The sequence below is a fragment of the Salmo salar genome, chromosome 01, assembly GCF_965601325.2.
Source record: "Salmo salar chromosome 01, fSalSal1, whole genome shotgun sequence".
NCBI classification, from domain to species: Eukaryota; Metazoa; Chordata; class Actinopteri; order Salmoniformes; family Salmonidae; genus Salmo; species Salmo salar.
Genome location: NC_138291.1, coordinates 14738031 through 14759369, shown reverse-complemented (window position 1 = coordinate 14759369; position 21339 = coordinate 14738031). Strand labels below are relative to the sequence as shown.

General features: G+C 43.3%; 1 protein-coding gene across 1 annotated transcript in view; it reads left to right on the top strand.

Moving 5' to 3' along the window:
- The window catches only part of LOC106565365 (unconventional myosin-VI), a 126679-nt gene that overhangs the window by 26963 nt on the left and 78377 nt on the right, over positions 1–21339 (top strand). The window contains exons 3-6 of the mRNA XM_014132524.3: positions 17602–17671; positions 18615–18688; positions 19012–19141; positions 19309–19414. Coding sequence (XP_013987999.2) covers positions 17602–17671; positions 18615–18688; positions 19012–19141; positions 19309–19414 — 380 coding nt within the window. The remainder of the gene's footprint in view (positions 1–17601; positions 17672–18614; positions 18689–19011; positions 19142–19308; positions 19415–21339) is intronic.

Sequence of the window (21339 nt, the reverse complement as noted above, 5' to 3'; positions counted from 1 at the left end):
CAACAATTCCATGTGAATCTGATAACTAGAATATGTAGACTTTCCAAGATACAGTTTATGTCGTCCTGTCTTCAGTCATAATGTCTCAGACGCCAACTGATCTGGCATCATATTCATTGAGTACCAACGCATATTTTCAACTGGTTGGATTACCGAAATATGTTTCCTTTCCCTCCCACCTTTTAATGTTCCCAGACTCTCTATGTTAACAAAGGCTATTCAAGATTCCTTCTGTAGAGTCAAGCGAGAGGAAAGGGAGAAAGGTATTTATGGGGGGTCATAAACCTTACGCACAGGCCAACGTCATGACACCACCCAATTATGGAGAACAAACCGCATGATTCATCAACCCCCCCCCCAAAAAAATATATAATAATCCCTGGACTACCATTTGTAATGAATTCAACTCAAATGAAAAAGTAAACAGAAGGACGCTAGAACAACTTCAGGTGAGATACTCTATTTTTTGTTGGCCCACTTTTCAAATCAAATCACATTTTATTAGTCACATGCGCCGAATACGACAGGTGTAGTAGACCTTACAGTGAAATGCTTACTTACAAGCCTCTAACCAACAATGCAGTTTAAAAAAAGACAGATAAGAAATAAAAGTAACAAGTAATTAAAGAGCAGCAGTAAAATAACAATAGCGAGACTATATATAGGGGGGTATCGGTACAGAGTCAATGTGCGGCCGCACCGTTTAGTTGAGGTAATATGTACACGTAGGTAGAGTTATTAGTGACTATGCATGGGTGGCAATGCAAATAGTCTGGGTAGCCATTTGATTAGATGTTCAGGAGTCTTATGGCTTGGGGGTAGAAGCTGTTTAGTAGCCTCTTGGACTTAGACTTGGCGCTCCGGTACCGCTTGATGTGCGGTAGCAGAGAGAACAGTCTATGACTAGGGTGGCTGGAGTCTTTGACAATTTTTAGGGCCTTCCTTTGACACCGCCTGGTGTAGGGGTCCTGGATGGCAGGAACTTGGCCCCAGCGATGTACTGGGCCGTTCGCACTACCCTCTGTAGTGTCTTGCGGTCGGAGGCCGAGCAGTTGCCATACCAGGCAGTGATGCAACCAGTCAGGATGCTCTTGATGGTGCAGCTGTAGAACGTTTTGAGGTTCTGAGGACCTATGCCAAGTCTTTTCAGTCTCCTGAGGGGGAATAGGTTTTGTTGTGCCCTCTTCACGACTGTCTTGGTGTGCTTGGACCATGTTAGTTTGTTGGTGATGTGGACATCAAGGAACTTGAAGATCTCAACCTGCTCCACTGCAGCCCCGTCGATGAGAAGGGGGGCATGCTCGGTCCTCTTTTACAAATCAGTCACTTTGAAATGTTTAGTTTTCTTGTGTAACACAACACAGTGGGGCCTAAATGTATTTGTGTTACAGAAATATGACACAAACAATATCATACGTAATTACTAGTATTATTCCTATATTGTCTTTCTAATTTCTTGTGGAAAAACATACAAATCTACTTAAAGAAGACCAAATGCTGTTGCTCGTAGGGAGCGTTTCAAGACTGGTGGAGGTCCCCCAGTTGACCAGAGACAGATGAGCTGGGGGACTTGTTAACCGGGATCATTGATAGCCAGCAACCCCTGGAAGGTATCCCCGATGTTGACCATTTGGGACGGTTCAGATGAGGGACCGTTCCAATCATTTGGTTGGACACATTCATTCAACATGTGCCATCCCAGGACTGCAGGGAATATTGTTGTCAGTCATCTCTTGCATTCCCATAATAAAAAGTATCTTTATGAACTCAACTCTTGAAGAAATAATGTTCTCTAATGCAGCCATGTAATAATTTTCTAGAGATAGATCACCACAGCTTTGAAGGGGACTTGTCTTAACTTCTACGGTATGGGTATCCCTAAACTGGGACGGTTGTTGCTAACGTGTGCTAATGTGACTAGAATGACGTTGTATTAAATAGCCAACTTTCCGGGACATAGACATGTCTTACATGGGCAGAAAGCTTAAATTCTTGTTAATCTAACTGCAGTGTCCAATTAACAGTTGCTATTACAGTGAGAAAATAGCATGCTATTGTTTGAGGAGCGTGCACAACAACAACACATTTATCACGGCAACTGGTTTTATACATTCACCTCTGAAGGTAAATAATGTACTTACATTCAGTGATATTGCTCTGATTTGTCATCCTGCGGGTCCCAGAGATAAATTGGAGTACAGGGTTGTTTGATAAAATAAATGTTTATGTTCAAATGTAGGAACTGGGTTCTCCAGTTTGAACACCTGCTGTCTCTGGCTCCACACACACCCCTCCCGGCCATCTAGATATGTGAAAGTTCATATATAAGCTAATGATGACATTCCTGGGAGTGTGTAAATGTAAAAAAATTTATTACCATAGCATTTTTGTATGGTCTCTATTGTTACGTACTTGAACATGTATCAATTGACCAATTCGGCACATGTAGGCAAACTCCTGGCAGACTTCATACAAAATATTGTGCAGTAATGTAATTCTTCACTGAATCAGTCTGAAACTTTGTGCACACACTGCTGCCGTCTGGTGGCAAATCTAAATTACACTTACAGTAGACTCCTCTCTGAATGTATGGCCTTTCTCTTGCATTTCAAAGATGATGGAACAATAAAAATAAACCCATGTTTCTTTGTTCGTAATATATTTTACCAGATCTAATGTGTTATTCTTCTACATTAATTTCACATTTCCACAAACTTCAAAGTATTTCCTTTCCAATGGTATCAAGAATATGCATATCCTTGCTTCAGGTCCTGAGCTACAGGCAGTTAGATTTGGGTATGTCATTTTAGGCGAAAATTGAAGGGAAAAAAAGGGTTCGATCCTTGAGGTTTTAACAGGATGAAGGTCAACCCGCTACATCTGCAGTAGCCAGGAAAGAAGATTGTGTCACTAACCTGGGCTGGCAACAAAGACCGAGGCTGAGCATGCATGAGAAACTAATGGATTTAAAAGAAGAGCTGTATATGAAAAAGCATATCCTTTTGTGTTGAGTTGGCTATGAAGGATGAGAAGAGAAACATGAAGCAGCAGCAGTACCAATATTCTTCTCAAACCAGAACCAGTTCTGGGTCCTGATATTTCCATTTTGTGAATTAAAAACCTTTTTGTTACCTATCCATGGCCATTGTTTGCTTCAATAGCTTGAGCTATCTTTGTTGTGAGAAGTGCAGCATAGCAAAAGCATCTCTGCAGGCTTGTCAATTGCTGTCATTGTCTGCCTCAACCATGGGAACATCTGGGTCATCCTCTTCCATGCGAGGATCTGGGCATCCATGCTGTTTGAGGTAATTGTCAAGCACTGCTGATGCAATTATGACAATACAGCATCTTCTTGGTTGAAAGAGCAATGTGTTTCTGAGACTCTGGAAATGACTCTACTACACCTCTGGTGCAGATAGGAGCTTGGTTGTACCGTTTTTGCTCAGGTCCTATTGCATAACGTCGGGGGGGGGGGGGGGGGGGGGGTAAACATGAAGATGGTCTGTGCATACCTCTAGTCACCAAGTATGATTCCACTGTTGTCCTCCTTCAAGCTGAGCATTCAGAGGAGTTTTGAAAATCCTCCAGTCACGAGTTGCACTCTTCCAACGTGCAATAGTGTTGGAGAACTACAAATTGATTTTATCAAAATAATTCTGTGGTTTGCTCATGTCTATAACTGCCCTTCTGTCTGGCCTTGGTGGTGCTTTTTGATCTACATTGAAATAGTCCAGGTAATCCATTCTCCTCCATTGCCAAGGTAAACCTGGCGGCCAACATCCATTAATCTGAAGCCTTCACTTAGATCTAGATGAACTCTAATTGTCCTTCTGGGAATCAGACTTTTTAAATCTAGACTAGGGCAAGTCTGAGACTATTTTAAACCATGTCTGAGAAATGCAATTTCAGATAATCCAGTTTAAAAGTGGAATTTAGTCAAGGATCATGCTTAATCTGTGTTCGCAAAATGGCCCCTCAGTGTATAACTCAATGTTTTCTCTAACTAAGCTTTGTTTGTTTCTTTACTGATTTCTCTGAACTGTTGTCTATTGTCCTTGAACTATGATAAAGTAATTGTTAGGTGATTTTAATATACATGTTGACAAAGAGACTGACTCCAAAGCCCATGAATTTATGAATCTTTTGAGCTCTTTTGGACTTTATCCAACATGTTACTAAGCCCTACTGTGGCCATACTCTGGACCTGGTTATTACCAAGGGGCTTTAGACATTCTCTATTGTTGATGTTGCTTTATCTGATCATCGCTCTGTATTTTTTACTACCATGTTGCCCATAGCACAGGGTAGAACTGAAAGCATTATTAACACTATCTTACCTCTGAAGTTGCTACAGATTTTGAGTGTATCAACAATGTACTCTACCCATTCTGTCTTCCTCTTGTGATGATTTTGTTGAACTTTAATAGAAAATTAAGGGCAACCATTGATGCCATAAGGTTGAAAAAGTCCACATCTAAATGGAGAACCCCTTGGATGAGTGAGGAAACTAATCAATTAAAGAGAAATTGGAGAAAGGCAGAGCGGAAGTGGAGAACTATGGATTTATTTTCCCTGGTTGACGCCGATGGTCAGGAAAGAGATCACAACTTAAATAATCAGCTAGAGACCAAAACGATGTTAATTTAAGGCCTAATGAAGTCAACAATCGATCCTATCCCCACCACCTTCTTCAAAACAGTTTTTAATTGCATATCTGAAGAAGGGGATTTCTTGATAGCTTTGCACACTCTTGGTATTCTCTCAACCAGCTTCATGAGGTAGGCACCGGGAATGCATTTAAATTAACAGGTGTGCCTTGTTAACTTTTTAAGGTATAGGGGGCAGTATTTTCATTTTCGGATGAAAAGTGTGCCCAGAGTAAACTGCCTAACACTCGGGCCCAGAGTCAAATATTTGCATATTATTAGTAGATTTGGATAGGAAACACTCTGAAGTTTCTAAAACTGTTTGAATGATGTCTGAGTATAACAGAACTCATATGGCAGGCAAAAACCTGAGAAAAATCCAACCAGGAAGTGGGAAATCTGATGCTTGTAGTCTTCAAGTCATTGCCTATCTAACACAGTGACTTAGGGTTCATTTTGCACTTCCTAAGGCTTCCACTAGATGTCAACAGTCTTTAGAACCTTGTTTCAGGCTTTTGCAGTGAGCGAACAAGAAGGCCGGGAAGTTGGTCACTCAGAAAATGACATGAGTTCAGTGGCACGTGTTCACGTGACGAGGTAGCTGTGTTCCATAACATTTTTCAAGACATTGGAATCGTCCGGTTGGAATATTATTGAAGTTTTATGTTAAAAAGGCCCTAAAGATTGATGCTATACAACGTTTGACATGTTTCTACGAACGTAAATATAACTTTTTTTGACTTTTCGTCGTGAAATTTTCAGCGCGCTTCCTATATTTGGAATAGCTTACTGAACGCGCAAACAAAGAGGTATTTGGACATAAATTATGGACTTTATCGAACAAAACAACATTTATTGTGGACCTGGGATTCCTGAGAGTGCATTCTGATGAAGATCATCAAAGGTACGTGAATATTTATAATGCTATTTATGATTTTAGATGACTCCAAAATGGCGGGTATCTGTATTGCTGGTTTGGTTTTCTGAGCGCTGTACTCAGATTATTGCAAAGTGTGCTTTCCCCGTGAAGCTTTTTTGAAATCTGTCACAGCGGTTGCATTACGGAGATGTTTATCTATAATTCTTTGAATAACAGTTTAATATTTTTATCAACGTTTATGATGAGTATTTTTGTAAATTGTTGTGCTCATTCACCGGAAGTTTTGGAGGCAAAATATTTTATGAACATCACGCGCCAATGTAAAATGGGGTTTTTGGATATAAATATGAACTTTATCGAACAAAACATACATGTATTGTGTAACATTGAGTCCTAGGAGTGTCATCTGATGAAGATCGTCAAAGGTTAGTGCTTAATTTTAGCTGTATTTCTGGTTTTTGTGACGCCTCTCCTGCTTGGAAAATGGCTGTGTGGTTTTTCTTGTTGACGCTCTGTCCTAACATAAACTAACTTCATGCTTTCGCCGTAAAGCCTTTTTGAAATCGGACAATGTGGTTGTATTAAGAAGTGTATGTTTGAGAAATTAGAATTATGAGATTTTGTTGTTTTGAATTTGCCGCCCTGATATTTCACTGGCTGTTGATAGCGTGTACCGCGGGTGGGACGCTAGCGTCCCACATAGCCCATAGAAGTTAAAAGTTATTTTGTGGAATTGCTTTCCTTAATGCGTTTCAGCCAATCAGTTGTGTTGTGAGAAGGTAGGGGTGGTATACAGATGATAGCCCTATTTGGTAAAAGACTAAGTCCATATTATGGCAAGAACAGCTCAACACAAATCCATCATTACTTTAAAACATGAAGGTCAGTCAATCTGGAAAATTTCAAGAACTTTAAAGTTTCTTCAAGTGCACTCTCAAAAACCATCAAGCGCTATGATGAAACTGGCTCTCATGAGGACCCCCACAGGAACCGAAGACCCAGAGTTACCTCTGCTACAGAGGATAAGTTCATTAGAGATAACTGCACCTCGGATTGCAGCCCAAATAATTGCTTCACAGAGTTAGATTTTTTTTTGATTTTAGTCATTTAGCAGACGCTCTTATCCAGAGCGACTTACAAATTGGTGCATTCACCTATAATATCCAGTGGAACAACCACTTTACAATAGTGCATCTAAATCTTTTAAGGGGGGGGGTTAGAAGGATTACTTTATCCTATCCCAGGTATTCCTTGAAGAGGTGGGGTTTCAGGTGTCTCCGGAAGGTGGTGATTGACTCCGCTGTCCTGGCGTCGTGAGGGAGCTTGTTCCACCATTGGGGTGCCAGAGCAGCGAACAGTTTTGACTGGGCTGAGCGGGAACTGTGCTTCCTCAGAGGTAGGGAGGCGAGCAGGCCAGAGGTGGATGAACGGAGTGCCCTTGTTTGGGTGTAGGGCCTGATCAGAGCCTGAAGGTACGGAGGTGCCGTTCCCCTCACAGCTCCGTAGGCAAGCACCATGGTCTTGTAGCGGATGCGAGCTTCGACTGGAAGCCAGTGGAGAGCGCGGAGGAGCGGGGTGACGTGAGAGAACTTGGGAAGGTTGAACACCAGACGGGCTGCGGCGTTCTGGATGAGTTGTAGGGGTTTAATGGCACAGGCAGGGAGCCCAGCCAACAGAGAGTTGCAATAATCCAGACGGGAGATGACAAGTGCCTGGATTAGGACCTGCGCCGCTTCCTGTGTGAGGCAGGGTCGTACTCTGCGAATGTTGTAGAGCATGAACCTACAGGATCGGGTCACCGCCTTGATGTTGGTGGAGAACGACAGGGTGTTGTCCAGGGTCACGCCAAGGCTCTTAGCACTCTGGGAGGAGGACACAAGGGAGTTGTCAACCGTGATGGCGAGATCATGGAACGGGCAGTCCTTCCCCGGGAGGAAGAGCAGCTCCGTCTTGCCGAGGTTCAGCTTGAGGTGGTGATCCGTCATCCACACTGATATGTCTGCCAGACATGCAGAGATGCGATTCGCCACCTGGTTGTCAGAAGGGGGAAAGGAGAAGATTAATTGTGTGTCATCTGCATAGCAATGATATGAGAGACCATGTGAGGATATGACAGAGCCAAGTGACTTGGTGTATAGCGAGAATAGGAGTGGGCCAAGAACAGAGCCCTGGGGGACACCAGTGGTGAGAGCACGTGGTGCGGAGACAGATTCTCGCCACGCCACCTGGTAGGAGCGACCTGTCAGGTAGGACGCAATCCAAGCGTGCGCGGTGCCGGAGATGCCCAGCTCGGAGAGGGTGGAGAGGAGGATCTGATGGTTCATGGTATCAAAGGCAGCAGATAGGTCTAGAAGGATGAGAGCAGAGGAGAGAGAGTTAGCTTTAGCAGTGCGGAGAGCCTCCGTGACACAGAGAAGAGCAGTCTCAGTTGAATGCCCAGTCTTGAAACCTGACTGATTAGGATCAAGAAGGTCATTCTGAGAGAGATAGCAAGAGAGCTGGCCAAGGACGGCGCGTTCAAGAGTTTTGGAGAGAAAGGAAAGAAGGGATACTGGTCTGTAGTTGTTGACATCGGAGGGATCGAGTGTAGGTTTTTTCAGAAGGGGTGCAACTCTCGCTCTCTTGAAGACGGAAGGGACGTAGCCAGCGGTCAAGGATGCGTTGATGAGCGAGGTGAGGTAGGGGAGAAGGTCTCCGGAAATGGTCTGGAGAAGAGAGGAGGGGATAGGGTCAAGTGGGCAGGTTGTTGGGCGGCCGGCCGTCACAAGACGCGAGATTTCATCTGGAGAGAGAGGGGAGAAAGAGGTCAAAGCACAGGGTAGGGCAGTGTGAGCAGGACCAGCAGTGTCGTTTGACTTAGCAAACGAGGATCGGATGTCGTCAACCTTCTTTTCAAAATGGTTGACGAAGTCATCCGCAGAGAGGGAGGAGGGGGGGGGGAGGGGGAGGAGGATTCAGGAGGGAGGAGAAGGTAGCAAAGAGCTTCCTAGGGTTAGAGGCAGATGCTTGGAGTTTAGAGTGGTAGAAAGTGGCTTTAGCAGCAGAGACAGAAGAGGAAAAGTGTTACCTAGCTAGCTACCTAGCCAGCAGTTATTGACTAAAATGATACAGTACTGCTGGCTGGTGGAGTAGGCTAGCTAGCAGTGGCTGCGTTGTTGACTTTGAACGTGTAGCTGGCTAGGTAACATCGGTAGTTTCAGTACTACAGGTCCGCAGGGAGGCGAGTTTTCCTCCATTTCCGCTCGGCTTCCCGGAGCCCTGTTCTGTGAGCTCGCAGTGAGTCGTCGAGCCACGGAGCAGGAGGGGAGGACCGAGCCGGCCTGGAGGATAGGGGACAGAGGAAATCAAAGGATGCAGAGAGGGAGGAGAGGAGGGTTGAGGAGGCAGAATCAGGAGATAGGTTGGAGAAGGTTTGAGCAGAGGGAAGAGATGATAGGGTGGAAGAGGAGAGAGTAGCGGGAGAGAGAGAGCGAAGGTTGGGACGGCGCAATACCATCCGAGTAGGGGGAGAGTGAGAAGTGTTGGATGAGAGCGAGAGGGAAAAGGATACAAGGTAGTGGTCGGAGACTTGGAGGGGAGTTGCAATGAGATTAGTGGAGGAACAGCATCTAGTAAAGATGAGGTCAAGCGTATTGCCTGCCTTGTGAGTAGGGGGGGAAGGTGAGAGGGTGAGGTCGAAAGAGGAGAGGAGTGGAAAGAAGGAGGCAGAGAGGAATGAGTCGAAGGTAGACGTGGGGAGGTTAAAGTCACCCAGAACTGTGAGAGGTGAGCCATCCTCAGGAAAGGAACTTATCAAGGCGTCAAGCTCATTGATGAACTCTCCAAGGGAACCTGGAGGGCGATAAATGATAAGGATGTTAAGCTTGAAAGGGCTGGTAACTGTGACAGCATGGAATTCAAATGAGGAGATAGACAGATGGGTCAGGGGAGAAAGAGAGAATGTCCACTTGGGAGAGATGAGGATTCCAGTGCCACCACCCCGCTGGCTCGATGCTCTAGGGGTATGCGAGAACACGTAGTCAGACGAGGAGAGAGCAGTAGGAGTAGCAGTGTTATCTGTGGTGATCCATGTTTCCGTCAGCGCCAGGAAGTCTAGGGACTGGAGGGTAGCATAGGCTGAGATGAACTCAGCCTTGTTGGCCGCAGACCGGCAGTTCCAGAGGCTGCCGGAGACCTGGAACTCCACGTGGGTCGTGCGCGCTGGGACCACCAGGTTAGAGTGGCAGCGGCCACGCGGTGTGGAGCGTTTGTATGGCCTGTGCAGAGGAGAGAGAACAGGGATAGGCAGACACATAGTAGACAAGCTACAGAAGAGGCTACGCTAATGCAAATGAGATTGGAGTGACAAGTGGACTACACGTCTTGAATGTTCAGGAAGTTAAGCTTACGTTGCAAAAATGTTATTGACTAAAATGATACAGTACTGCTGGCTGGTGGAGTAGGCTAGCTAGCAGTGGCTGCGTTGTTGACTTTGAACGTGTAGCTGGCTAGGTAACATCGGTAGTTTCAGTACTACACCTTGTCATGATACAAAGCAACTTTGTAGCTAGCTAGCTAACATAACACTAATCAAGACGTTCCTTGTAGAGTATTTAGTTTCAACAATGCTGCTCGTCTGTAATAGTTGGCTAGGTTAGGAAAAATGGCGTCGCGTGGGACGGAAATAGCTGGCTAGCTAACCTCGATGGCTGGCTAGCTAACAATTATCAATTAACAATTATCAAGCTATGACAAAGACAACTAGGTAGCTAGCTAGGTAACACTGCACTAGTCAAATCGTTCCATTGTGAAGTATTAGTAACTACAGCGCAGCTAGTCGGTAACGGATGGCTAGCTGGCAGTGGGTTAATGATGACTACGTGTGTTGAGTAAGTCTGGCGCCGCGTCGCGGCTGGCTAGCACACCTCGATAATACTCAAACTCAAACTACACAATTATCTTAGATACAGAGACAGCAAAGACAACTATGTAGCTGGCTAACTAACACTAACACCACACTAATCAAGTCGTTGCGTTGTAATGTAATAGTTTCTGCGATGCTGCTAATCGGTAGAAGTTGGCTAGCTAACAGTGATGACTAGCTAGCTAGCAGCTAGCAGTGTTGACTACGTTAGGAGGACGAAGATAGCTAGCCTCGATAATTACTCAGTTACTCTAAACTACACAATTATCTTTGATACAAAGACGGCTATGTAGCTAGCTAAGAAGAATTGCTCAGATCAAACAAATCAAGCCGTTGTAATGTAGCGAAGTGTAATATTACCTGTGGAGCGAAGCGTGGTGCGACTGCTCGCTCCAAACCGGAAGTAACAGACACATCTCAACATCAACTGTTCAGATGAGACTGTGTGAATCAGGCCTTCATGGTCAAAATGCTGCAAAGAAACCACTACTAAAGGACAGCAATAATAAGAGCCTTGCTTGGGCCAAGAAACACGAGAAATGGGCATTAGACTGGAGGAAATCTGTCCTTTTGGCTTGATGAGTCCAAATTTGAGATTTTTGGTTCCAACCACTGTGTCTGTGAGACGCAGAGTAGGTGAACGGATGATCTCCACATGTGTGGTTCCCACCGTGAAACATGGAGGAGGAGGTGTGATTGTGTCGGGGTGCTTTGCTGGTGACACTGTCTGTGATTTATTTAGAATTCAAGGCACACTTAACCAGCCTGGCTACCACAGCGTTCTGCAGCGATACACCATACCATCTGGTTTGCGCTTAGTGGGACTGTCATTTGTTTTTCAACAGGGCAATGACCCAAAACACACCTCCAGGCTTTGTAAGGGCTATTTGGCCAAGGATAGTGATGGAGTGCTGCCTTGGATGACCTGGCCTTCACGATCACCCGACCTCCATTCAATTGAGATGGTTTGGGATGAGTTGGACCGCAGAGTGAAGGTAAAGCAGCCAACAAGTGCACAGCATATTTGGGAATTCATTCAAGACTGTTGGAAAAGCATTCCTGATGAAGCTGGTTGAGAGAATTCCAAGAGTGTGCAAAGCTTTCATAAAGGCAAAGGGTGGCTACTTTGAAGAATCTGAAATATATGTTGATTTTGTTTAACACTTTTTTGGTTACTACATGATTCCATATGTGTTATTTCATAGTTTTGATGTGTTCACTACTATTTTACAATGTAGAAAATTTTAAAAATAAGAAAAACCCTTCAATGAGTAGGTGTGTCAACACTTGACTGGTACTATAAGTGCTGAGTTCAACACTATTGACCATGATGTCCTTCTGGACAGACTGGAGAGGTGGGTTGGGCTGTCTGGTCCAGTTCTAAATTGGTTTAGGACCTATATATAACTGGTCCAAAGTTTTGTCACTTTTGGTGAACGTAACTCAGAGGAAAATATCCAAGAAACCACATTCTTATCGGCAGACTCAACAGCCTTGGTTTCTCAAATGATTGCCCCGCCTGGTTCACCAACGACTTCTCTGATAGAGTCCAGTGTGTCAAATCGGAGGGCCTGTTGTCCGGACCTCTGGCAGTCTCTATGGGGGTGCGACAGGGTTAAATTCTCGGGCCTGCTCTCTTCTCTGTATACATCAATGATGTCGCTCTTGCTGCTGGTGATTCTCTGATCCACCTCAACACAGACGACACCATTCTGTATACCTCTGGCCGTTCTTTGGACACTGTGTTAACTAACCTGCACCTGTACATAGCCCATCTGTAAATAGCCCATCCAACTGTATTTATTTAGCTTGCTCCTTTGCACCCCAGTATCTCTACTTGCACATTCATCTTCTGCATATCTACCATTCTAGTGTTTAATTGCAATATTGTAATTACTTTGCCACCATGGCCTTTTATTTCCCTTATCCTACCTCATTTGCACACACTGTATATATACTTTTCTACTGTATTATTGACTGTATGTTTGTTTATTCCACGTGTAACTCTTTGTTGTATGTGTTGAACTTCTTTGCTTTATCTTGGCCAGGTCGCAGTTGTAAATGAGAACTTGTTCTCAACTAGCCTACCTGGTTAAATAAAGGTGAAATAAAATAAAAATTGGTCAACTACAAAACATACAGAATGATGCAGCACGGGTACTGACCAAGACCAGACAGAGCACACATTACACCGGTTTTTAAGGTCTCTGCACTGACTGCCTGTGAGTTTTTAGACTTAATTTCAAGATTCTTCTGTTGGTTTTTAAATCAATCACTGATTGTGCACCCCAATATATGTCAGACATGCTTTTAAGTTATGTACCCAGTAGGTCCCTCAGGTCCTCTGGCCTTGTAACTATCCCAAAGCCTAGGACCAAGAGTCATGGAGAGGCAGCCTTTAGTTATTATGCCCCCAGCCTCTGGAATAGCCTGCCTGAGGGGAGCCAAAACTGTGGACATATTTTTAATATCTTAAAATACTTTTGCTTTTAATCATTCAGTTTTGTTTATTCTTTTGTTTTTTATCCTCATGTTTGTCTAGTAAATAGTTTTTGTTTTAATAGTTTTTTATTCGTTTTGTTCTGTGAAGCACATTGCGCTGCATTCCATGTCTTAAATGTGCTGTATAAGGCAATCAAACAAGATAAATTCCGGTACAGGGACAAGGTGGAGTCACAATTCAACGGCTCAGACACGAGATGTATGTTGCTGGGTCTACAGGAAATTACGGACTACAAAAACAAAAACAGCCACGTCACGGACACCAACGTCACGCTTCCAGACAAACTCAACACCTTCTTTGCCCGCTTTGAGGATAATACAGTGCCACCATCGCGGCTTGCTAACAAAGACTGCGGCCCCCCGCTCTCCTTCTCTGTGGCTGACGTGAATAAAACATTTAAACGTGTTAACCCTCGCCAGGCTGCTGGCCCAGACGGCATCCCCAGCTGCGTCCTTGGAGCATGCGCAGACCAGCTGGCTGGTGTGTTTACGGACATATTTAATCGCTCCCTATCCCAGTCTGTTGTCCCCACATGCTTCAAGATGGCTACCATTGTTCCTGTACCCAAGAAGGCAAAGATAATTGAACAAAATGACTACCGCCCCGTAGCACTCACTTCTGTCATCATGAAGTGCTTTGAGAGGCTTGTCAAGCATCATATCACTGCCACCTTACCGGTCACCCTAGACCCACTTCAGTTTGCATACCGCCCCAACAGGTCCACAGATGACGCAATCGCCATCACACGGCACACTGCCCTATCCCATCTGGACAAAAAGAATACCTCTAAGAATGCTGATCATTGATTACAGCTCAGCATTCAACACCATAGTACCCTCCAAGCTCATCATCAAGCTGGAGGCCCTGGGTCTAAACCCCGCCCTGTGCAACTGGGTCCTGTACTTTCTGATGGTCTGCCCCCAGGTGGTGAAGGTAGGGAACAACATCTCCACTTCGCTGACCCTCAACAATGGGGCCCCACAAGGGTGTGTGCTCAGCCCTCTGCTGTACTCCCTGTTCACCCACGCCTGCGTGGCCATGCACTCCTCCAACTCAATCATCAAGTTTGCAGACGACACAACAGTAGTGGGCTTGATCACCAATGACGAGACGGCCTACAGGGAGGAGGTGAGGGCACTCGTGGTGTCAGGAAAACAACCTCACTCAACGGGGCAAACTACCTGCCCTCCATGACACCTACAGCACCTGCTGTCACAGGAAGACCAAAAAGATCATCAAGGACAACAACCCCGCGAGCCACTGCCTGTTCACACCGCTATCATCCAGAAGGGCGAGGTCAGTACAGGTGCATAAAAGTTGGGACGGAGAGATTGAGAAACAGCTTCCATCTCAAGGCCATCAGACTGCTAAACAGCAATAACTCAGAGAGGCTGCTGCCTACATTGAGATCCAATCATTGGCCACTTTAATAAATGGATAACTAGTCACTTTATACAATGCACTCTAAATAACGCCACTTTAATAATGTTTACATATCCTACATTTCTCATATCACGTGTATATACTGTATTTTATACCATCTACTGCACCTTGCCTATGCCGCTCGGCCATCGCTCATCCATATACTTATATGTACATATTCTCATTCACCCCTTTAGATTTGTGTGTATTAGGTAGTTGTTGGGGAATTGTTAGATTACTTGTTATATATTACTTCACTGTCAGAACTAGAAGCACAAGCATTTCGCTATACTCGCATTAACATCTGCTAACCATGTGTATGTGACCAATAACATTTGATTTAAATAAAGCTTGATTTGATTTGTACAATTTTAAAGGTCAAATATACGACATTTAAGTCAGCAATAACGTAATGAATTCAGGGCTCATGAAATTATACCTAGGCTAAATATAAGCCTTCCACAACCATAAGACCAACTAATAGTTACATTTTATTAAAATGGTTTGACCTGCTTTTTTGCAATCATTGATCTGGTTTTTAAGTCGGTCTATGAAAATGCCCTTTTTGCTACAAATCTAACCACAACCATCCATAATACACATTCCCTAATAATGACTAACTTCTTGTAGCAGGCATAGAAAATTACATCTCTCAAGCAAAAGACCACGTGCTAGTGAGTAGCCAGCTAACCTTTTTATATTTTAAGTTTAGCCAACTTGGATCTATTTGCTAGCTAACAAGGAAGAACAGTTGAATTGTTATGAACACACCCTTCTGTCTGTCTCCAACTGTTTGAACAGCATGCTAGCCTGTCCACTTTGTTCAGATGTTGAAATTCAGTGGCCCATATTATTTCTCAGAATGAGAACGAGTTGCCAATTCCTTATATAATTTTTTTTTAATGCTTATTGCACATTTATAAAAGACTAGAGAGATCGTATAAGTCTTTAGCTAAAATGCTGCTAACACCGTGTAGTACCGCAATGCCACAAACTGAGTATTCATTTTCCAGAATCATTGTTCATTGATGCTCCTGTTTTAATAGTGTCTGCTCTATGCGCACTTTGAGGAGTTGAAACATAAAAAGGGTATCGTTAACTTTTTTAACTTCTCTTACAGTGAGACATTATTTTAATGTGTTTTGGTGTCCATGTGACCGAATTTTCTGTTAGACCAAACCTCAAATGCAAATAACGTGTTGAAATTGCTCGTCAGAGAGGAAGAAGTGATATCTCATCTTTGTTGTTGTGCTTGGGGGGGGGGGGGCTTTGTGTGTGTAAATGGGCAGGAGGAGTGACGGAGACGAGACCAAAAGGCCATGAGAACTATTTGACATAAATGCTCATAAATCTTTTTGAAATATCACTCTAAATCACAAATTATATTGCCCAGCCCTAACCTGAGTTACAGAGATGTGTAAAACGTAAGCAATATGAGAGTATGTAAAACAGCCCTGCGTTGTACCAGTGTCACTAACATAGGCAATCAATAAGTCATGTGAGCAGCAGGTGTGGTGATTGTGTTACCGGGAGCGAAAGATCATTAGAGGAAAAAAAGCCACCTGTTGCACGACACCTTAGGTCACTCCCCAGTGCATTGCTTTCACTGAAGGAGTCTGATATACACAACAACAAAAGCCTGTTAGCTAGCTCTTAGTGCCCTCCCTGGTTATGCTCTATCCTTAACCTGTTACAGTCTAAGCCCTGTCTGGGGGGGGGGGGGGGGGGTTCTACTAAGCTATATGGAATTGTTTTAAGATCATACCAAGACCCCTTGAAATGTGTATGTATGTGTTTATATATCTCTATATCTGTCTATCTATCTATTAAATGTTTATTTGGCCTTACTGCTATTAGCCCATACAAAGGCATTGAATAACAAATTCACTACATGGAACAACAGATTAAAAAAACTCTAAAGGAAGTTTGTTCTGAACTGTATGTATGGCCTGTATCTGAGAGATATAAGAAAGGTCAGGAATGTATTAATTTTGTACATGTTAAATACATTTTTGACACTAAACAGTCTCCATAATATATATATACTTCCATAAAAAAAATTCTGCTGGTACTGGGGGACCTTCAGACGAGTCTTGTGAGGCCTGTGGGCGTCCTAGAGCAAAATAACTGATATGTTTTTGAGAGACTCACCTTTCTACAGAGGAATTAGTGTGTAGCCTTTCCATAAAGGGGTCATAATAGCTTGTAGGCCAAACCGTTTGAACGCTACAGACAGTTTTGTGAGAATACCGTTTTTCAGGATGTCTCATGGTCTGACAAACACCGCTCTATCTCTGTCACCTTCCACTACAGATATCTCCAGTTTAACTGACAGATTTGTAAGGAATGTTTTTTTTTCTTCTTTTTTCCTGCTATGTCCGTTGGGGGCTCGGACATCGACTCTCAGTATTTTATATATGTATATGTATTTTTTTTTACCAGAAACCGTTATGAGCTGGTTAACAGCAAAACAGGCCCTGGACCAGTCACTAAGGGATACAGGGGCTCATTGAGTGTATTTCACTGAGCTCATTAAAGCCACAGCTCTGCCCAGCATGATTCTCTGTCAGAGCAGTATCCTGGCTATGTCTTGTTAGCAGGAAGTTTTGTACCCATTTTTGTTTGGGCTGGCAGCTAGGTGCCGTGGCGCACAAAGCTCATTATTTTCACGTACATGCTGTTTGTGCCAGTGGGACACACACACACACACACACACACACACACACACACACACACACACACACACACTCGTAGCACTCATAAAATGTACTGGGCAGGAGTGTGTGTTTAGGCCTGTCACGGTGTGTGTAGGGTGTTGTAAATAATGTTCTGTTCCCACAGTAACAGTACAGAGCCATATCTAAACTCATAGCACTAGCCAGACACACACACACAGCTCATATCCTGTTTCCCTCCCACCAAATTATTTATCAGCCTGCCATGTCCCTCCCCTTGTTTCTCTCACAAGCAGCTTGTTGCTTTCAATGTTTTGCCATTACCTCAGACTGTATAGTAGCCTACTGGGAGAATATCAGAGACTTAGTTGAACTTGACAACAAACACTCAAATGTTGATTTGTGTTAGTATGTTAATGCATTGCTAATTACCAGGTTGAAGTAGAACATTTTCAGTAGGCCCTTATGAGACATGAATAAATGGACTGGCTATTCATATACACGACAGTTGGTGGAAGACTTCTCATGAGAATGTTTAGATGTTAGTGTAACAAGTGCTTTTGATGTTGCAGACCTTTCTGGCTCCTATGAACCAAGTGTTCCCTGCTGAGGAAGACGTCAACAAACATATGGAGGACAACTGTAAGTTCATACTCGCAACTTACATGGAACCCAAACCGGCTGCACGCGCGCGCCATTGTGCTCCATCATGCATACATTTATTTTGTCCCCCCAAACCAAGCGTGATCACGACACGCAGGTTAAAATATCAAAACAAACTCTGAACAAATTACATTAATTTGGGGACAGGTCGAAAAGCATTAAACATTTATGGCAATTTAGCTTGCACTTGCTAGCTAATGTGTCCTATTTAGCTAGCTTGCTGTTGCTAGTTCATTTGTCCTGGGATATAAACTTTTAGTTGTTATTTTACCAGAAATGCACAAGGTCCTCTACTCCGACAATTAATCCACACAAAACGATCAACCGAATTGTTTCTAGTCTCTCCTCCTTCTAGGCTTTTTCTTCTCTTGCGATTGGCAACTTTCATAAATTAGGTGCATTATCGCCACTGACCCCGTTCGTCTTTCAGTCACCCACATGGGTATAACCAATGAGGAGATGGCACGTGGGTACCTGCTTCTATAAACCAATGAGGAGATGGGAGAGGCAGGACTTGCAGCGCGATCTGCGCCACAAATAGAAGTGACTTCTATTTTAGCCCTTGGCAACGCAGATGCTCGTTGGCGCAATAATTGAATAATATAGATTTCTACATTTATTTTGTAGTCAGCCTGTTAGCCTAGCGGTTAAGGCCATTGGGCCAGTAACTCAAAGGTTGCTGGTTCAAATCCCTGGGCCTACTAGGTGAAAAATCGGCCAATTTGCCCTTGATCAAGGCACTTAACCGTAATTGCTCCTGTAAGTCGCTCTGGATAAGAGCGTCAGCTAAATTAGTAAAATGTAAACAACTTTCCTTTATCCTCAAGTTGATATGGACTTAATGTTTGTGTATGTAACTTAATGTGCAGACGTTTTTAAAGGATGCTTCCTCACGAGCGACTTTTGTTTTTCTTTCTTTCAGGTTCTCTTATGTACCTGAATGAAGGCACACTCTTAAACAACGTCCGAGTGCGGTATAGTAAAGACAAGATCTATGTAAGACATTCCAAATCAATGGTACATTAATCCTAGGCCTTGAAGATAGACCATTCTCTTCCTGTGAGAGACATCTGGTGGTCATAGGCCTAGTTTCTCATCAAGTTGTGAAAATGTTGGTGGTTCTCAACTAGAGGAACTAGGACCTCTGGGATACTTGGCCTATCCACAAGGGGTACTTGAGAAGACTCATGAGACCATAGATTGGTAAAATTCACGAGGGGGTACTTCGGGCAGAGCAACATGTACTTGGTGGTACAGTAACTGAAAAAGGTGAACCACTGCTCTATCTAATGTGATGATTTTTTTTTGTAACAACACAGACATACGTGGCCAACATCTTGATTGCGGTGAACCCTTACTATGACATCCCCAAACTGTACGTTCCAGAGACCATCAAGTCTTATCGTGGCCGGTCCCTGGGCACTCTACCACCTCACGTCTACGCAATCGGTGAGAGCACATATCTCTTATTACAACAATGGCTGCTATACTGCCTGGTTTCTGGACATAAATATAGTCTGTTTAAAGCAATGGCTATATTTGAGTTACATTTCAATTAAGGCTAGGTGTTGTCAAAGCATCATATCCGTTACATGATTGATGATGTGGTTTTTCAGCGGACAAGGCCTACCGGGACATGAGAGTCCTGAAGATGAGCCAGTCTATCATAGTGTCTGGAGAATCTGGGGCCGGGAAGACGGAAAACACCAAGTTTGTCCTCAGGTTTGAGCTAAAGGACCACCATGATCGTGTTAGTTATTACAGACAACCATACTAATCTTAAAGGTAGACTCAACAAGATGACATTGCATGCACAAAGTAAACACTGGGGCAATTTCCACAACAACTTAGAGCGCTTAAGCTCAAGGCTAAACTTCGCCGATGTTTTGGTCCTGTATAGGGCTGTGACGGTCATGAAACTTTGTCAGCCTGTAACTGTCATGCAAATGACTGCCGGGCTCACGGTAATTGACCGCTAATTAACATAAACACGTTAAGCATCTCCAGGCGTCCACTCATACAAGCAGCAGATGTGCGCCTTTGGAACATCTACATTTAAAAATAGACTAATAAATCAATTTAACACACACTTTCACAATAAATCCAATATCTAGTTCATTTAGCAGACAAGATATGCTTATAAATTCATTAACTTGTTCATTAGTTGACAATATATGCTTATAAATCCTGTGCCATTTATTTTATATTATGATTTTATAGTAAGAAGAATATAATTGATCTTCGCTGAATGAAATAGAATGGATATTTTTCCTATTCCCGAGCGAGTGAAGTGGCTATTTGAAATAGGTCCTATATGCTAGATTGAGTTATTTGGCAACATTAGTTGTGAATTATACAAACCTTGGGCTGCATGATGCAACTATATTTATGATTTGTAAAAGTTGCAAAAAAGCTTGTGCTTTGTTCCTGGCCTCAGGCTTAATACGCTGTTCTCTCAAGTGATCATATTCTCACCCATCAAACTATTCTCAATTTAATCTTATATTAGTAAAGACGTGAAATTTGATTTAGAATGTCCCATTATCAAATGGGCAGAAACAGTGGCAGGGGAAAAAATACATGTCCTCCATATGCACCTGAATGGAGGCTGCGCCTTCCCGGTTCCTTTTTCAATCATGCCGGGTATGCTACTCCGCTTTTACAATGGAGCAATGTGCTTAATATTAGCAGCTAAGAAATGCATATAGTAGCAGTAGAAAGCTGGGACCATCCTCTTTTTAGTGGCAACCATCAAAATTCTACTTTCACAAGTGATTGCATATAGAAATGTCTGGGGTTATAAGAAACCTTATTTCACTCTACGCCTCAACCACTGTTTGAGGAGCAGCCAGCCTCTCACTGTGCGACAGGTGATATTCTGTCCAAACTCTGCATGCCATGGGCTCTCCAACCCTGTTCCTGAAGCTACCCAGTGCTTAATTTGGGAAACCAAGTGAAATCTATTTGGGAACATCGATAGTAACATGTTTTCACAACAAAACAAATTTCATTAAACTGTTGACAGTCCCTCGCTGCACGCTGGAGAAAGGAATGAGGAGAGGGAGGAGATGGAAACGCACGGTGGTGAGACATTCTGTAGCTAAATGTAATGTCAGCCTATTAATTATGGAATTTCCTTATTACTAGACTATCAAATACAAATTCACTGTAATTGTAGGCTAACTAGCCTACTCTGTAAGCCGCCCTGCACAATCAATGTACCAACAGCATCACATAGGCCCTACATTCTCCCAGACTAATGGATAGAAAGTTTGGAGCTTAGCATACAGTAAGCAGTCCTTCCAGTATGCATAATATTACAGTCCATACTCAAAGGCGATTACTTGAGTTTGTTTTGTGCTACAAAACATTCGGAAAGTATTCAGACCCCTTGCCTTTTTCCACATTTTGTTACGTTACAGCCTTATTCTAAAATGTATTAAATACTTTTTTCCCTCATTAATCCACACAATACCCCATAATGACAAAGAAAAAACTTTTTTTTTTTTTTAAATGTTTGCAAATTTATTACAAATAAAAAACAAGACCCTTTGCTATGAGACTCAAAATTAAGCTCAAGTGCATCCTGTTTCCATTGATCATCCTTGAGATGTTTCGACAACTTGATTGGAGTCCACCTGTGGTAA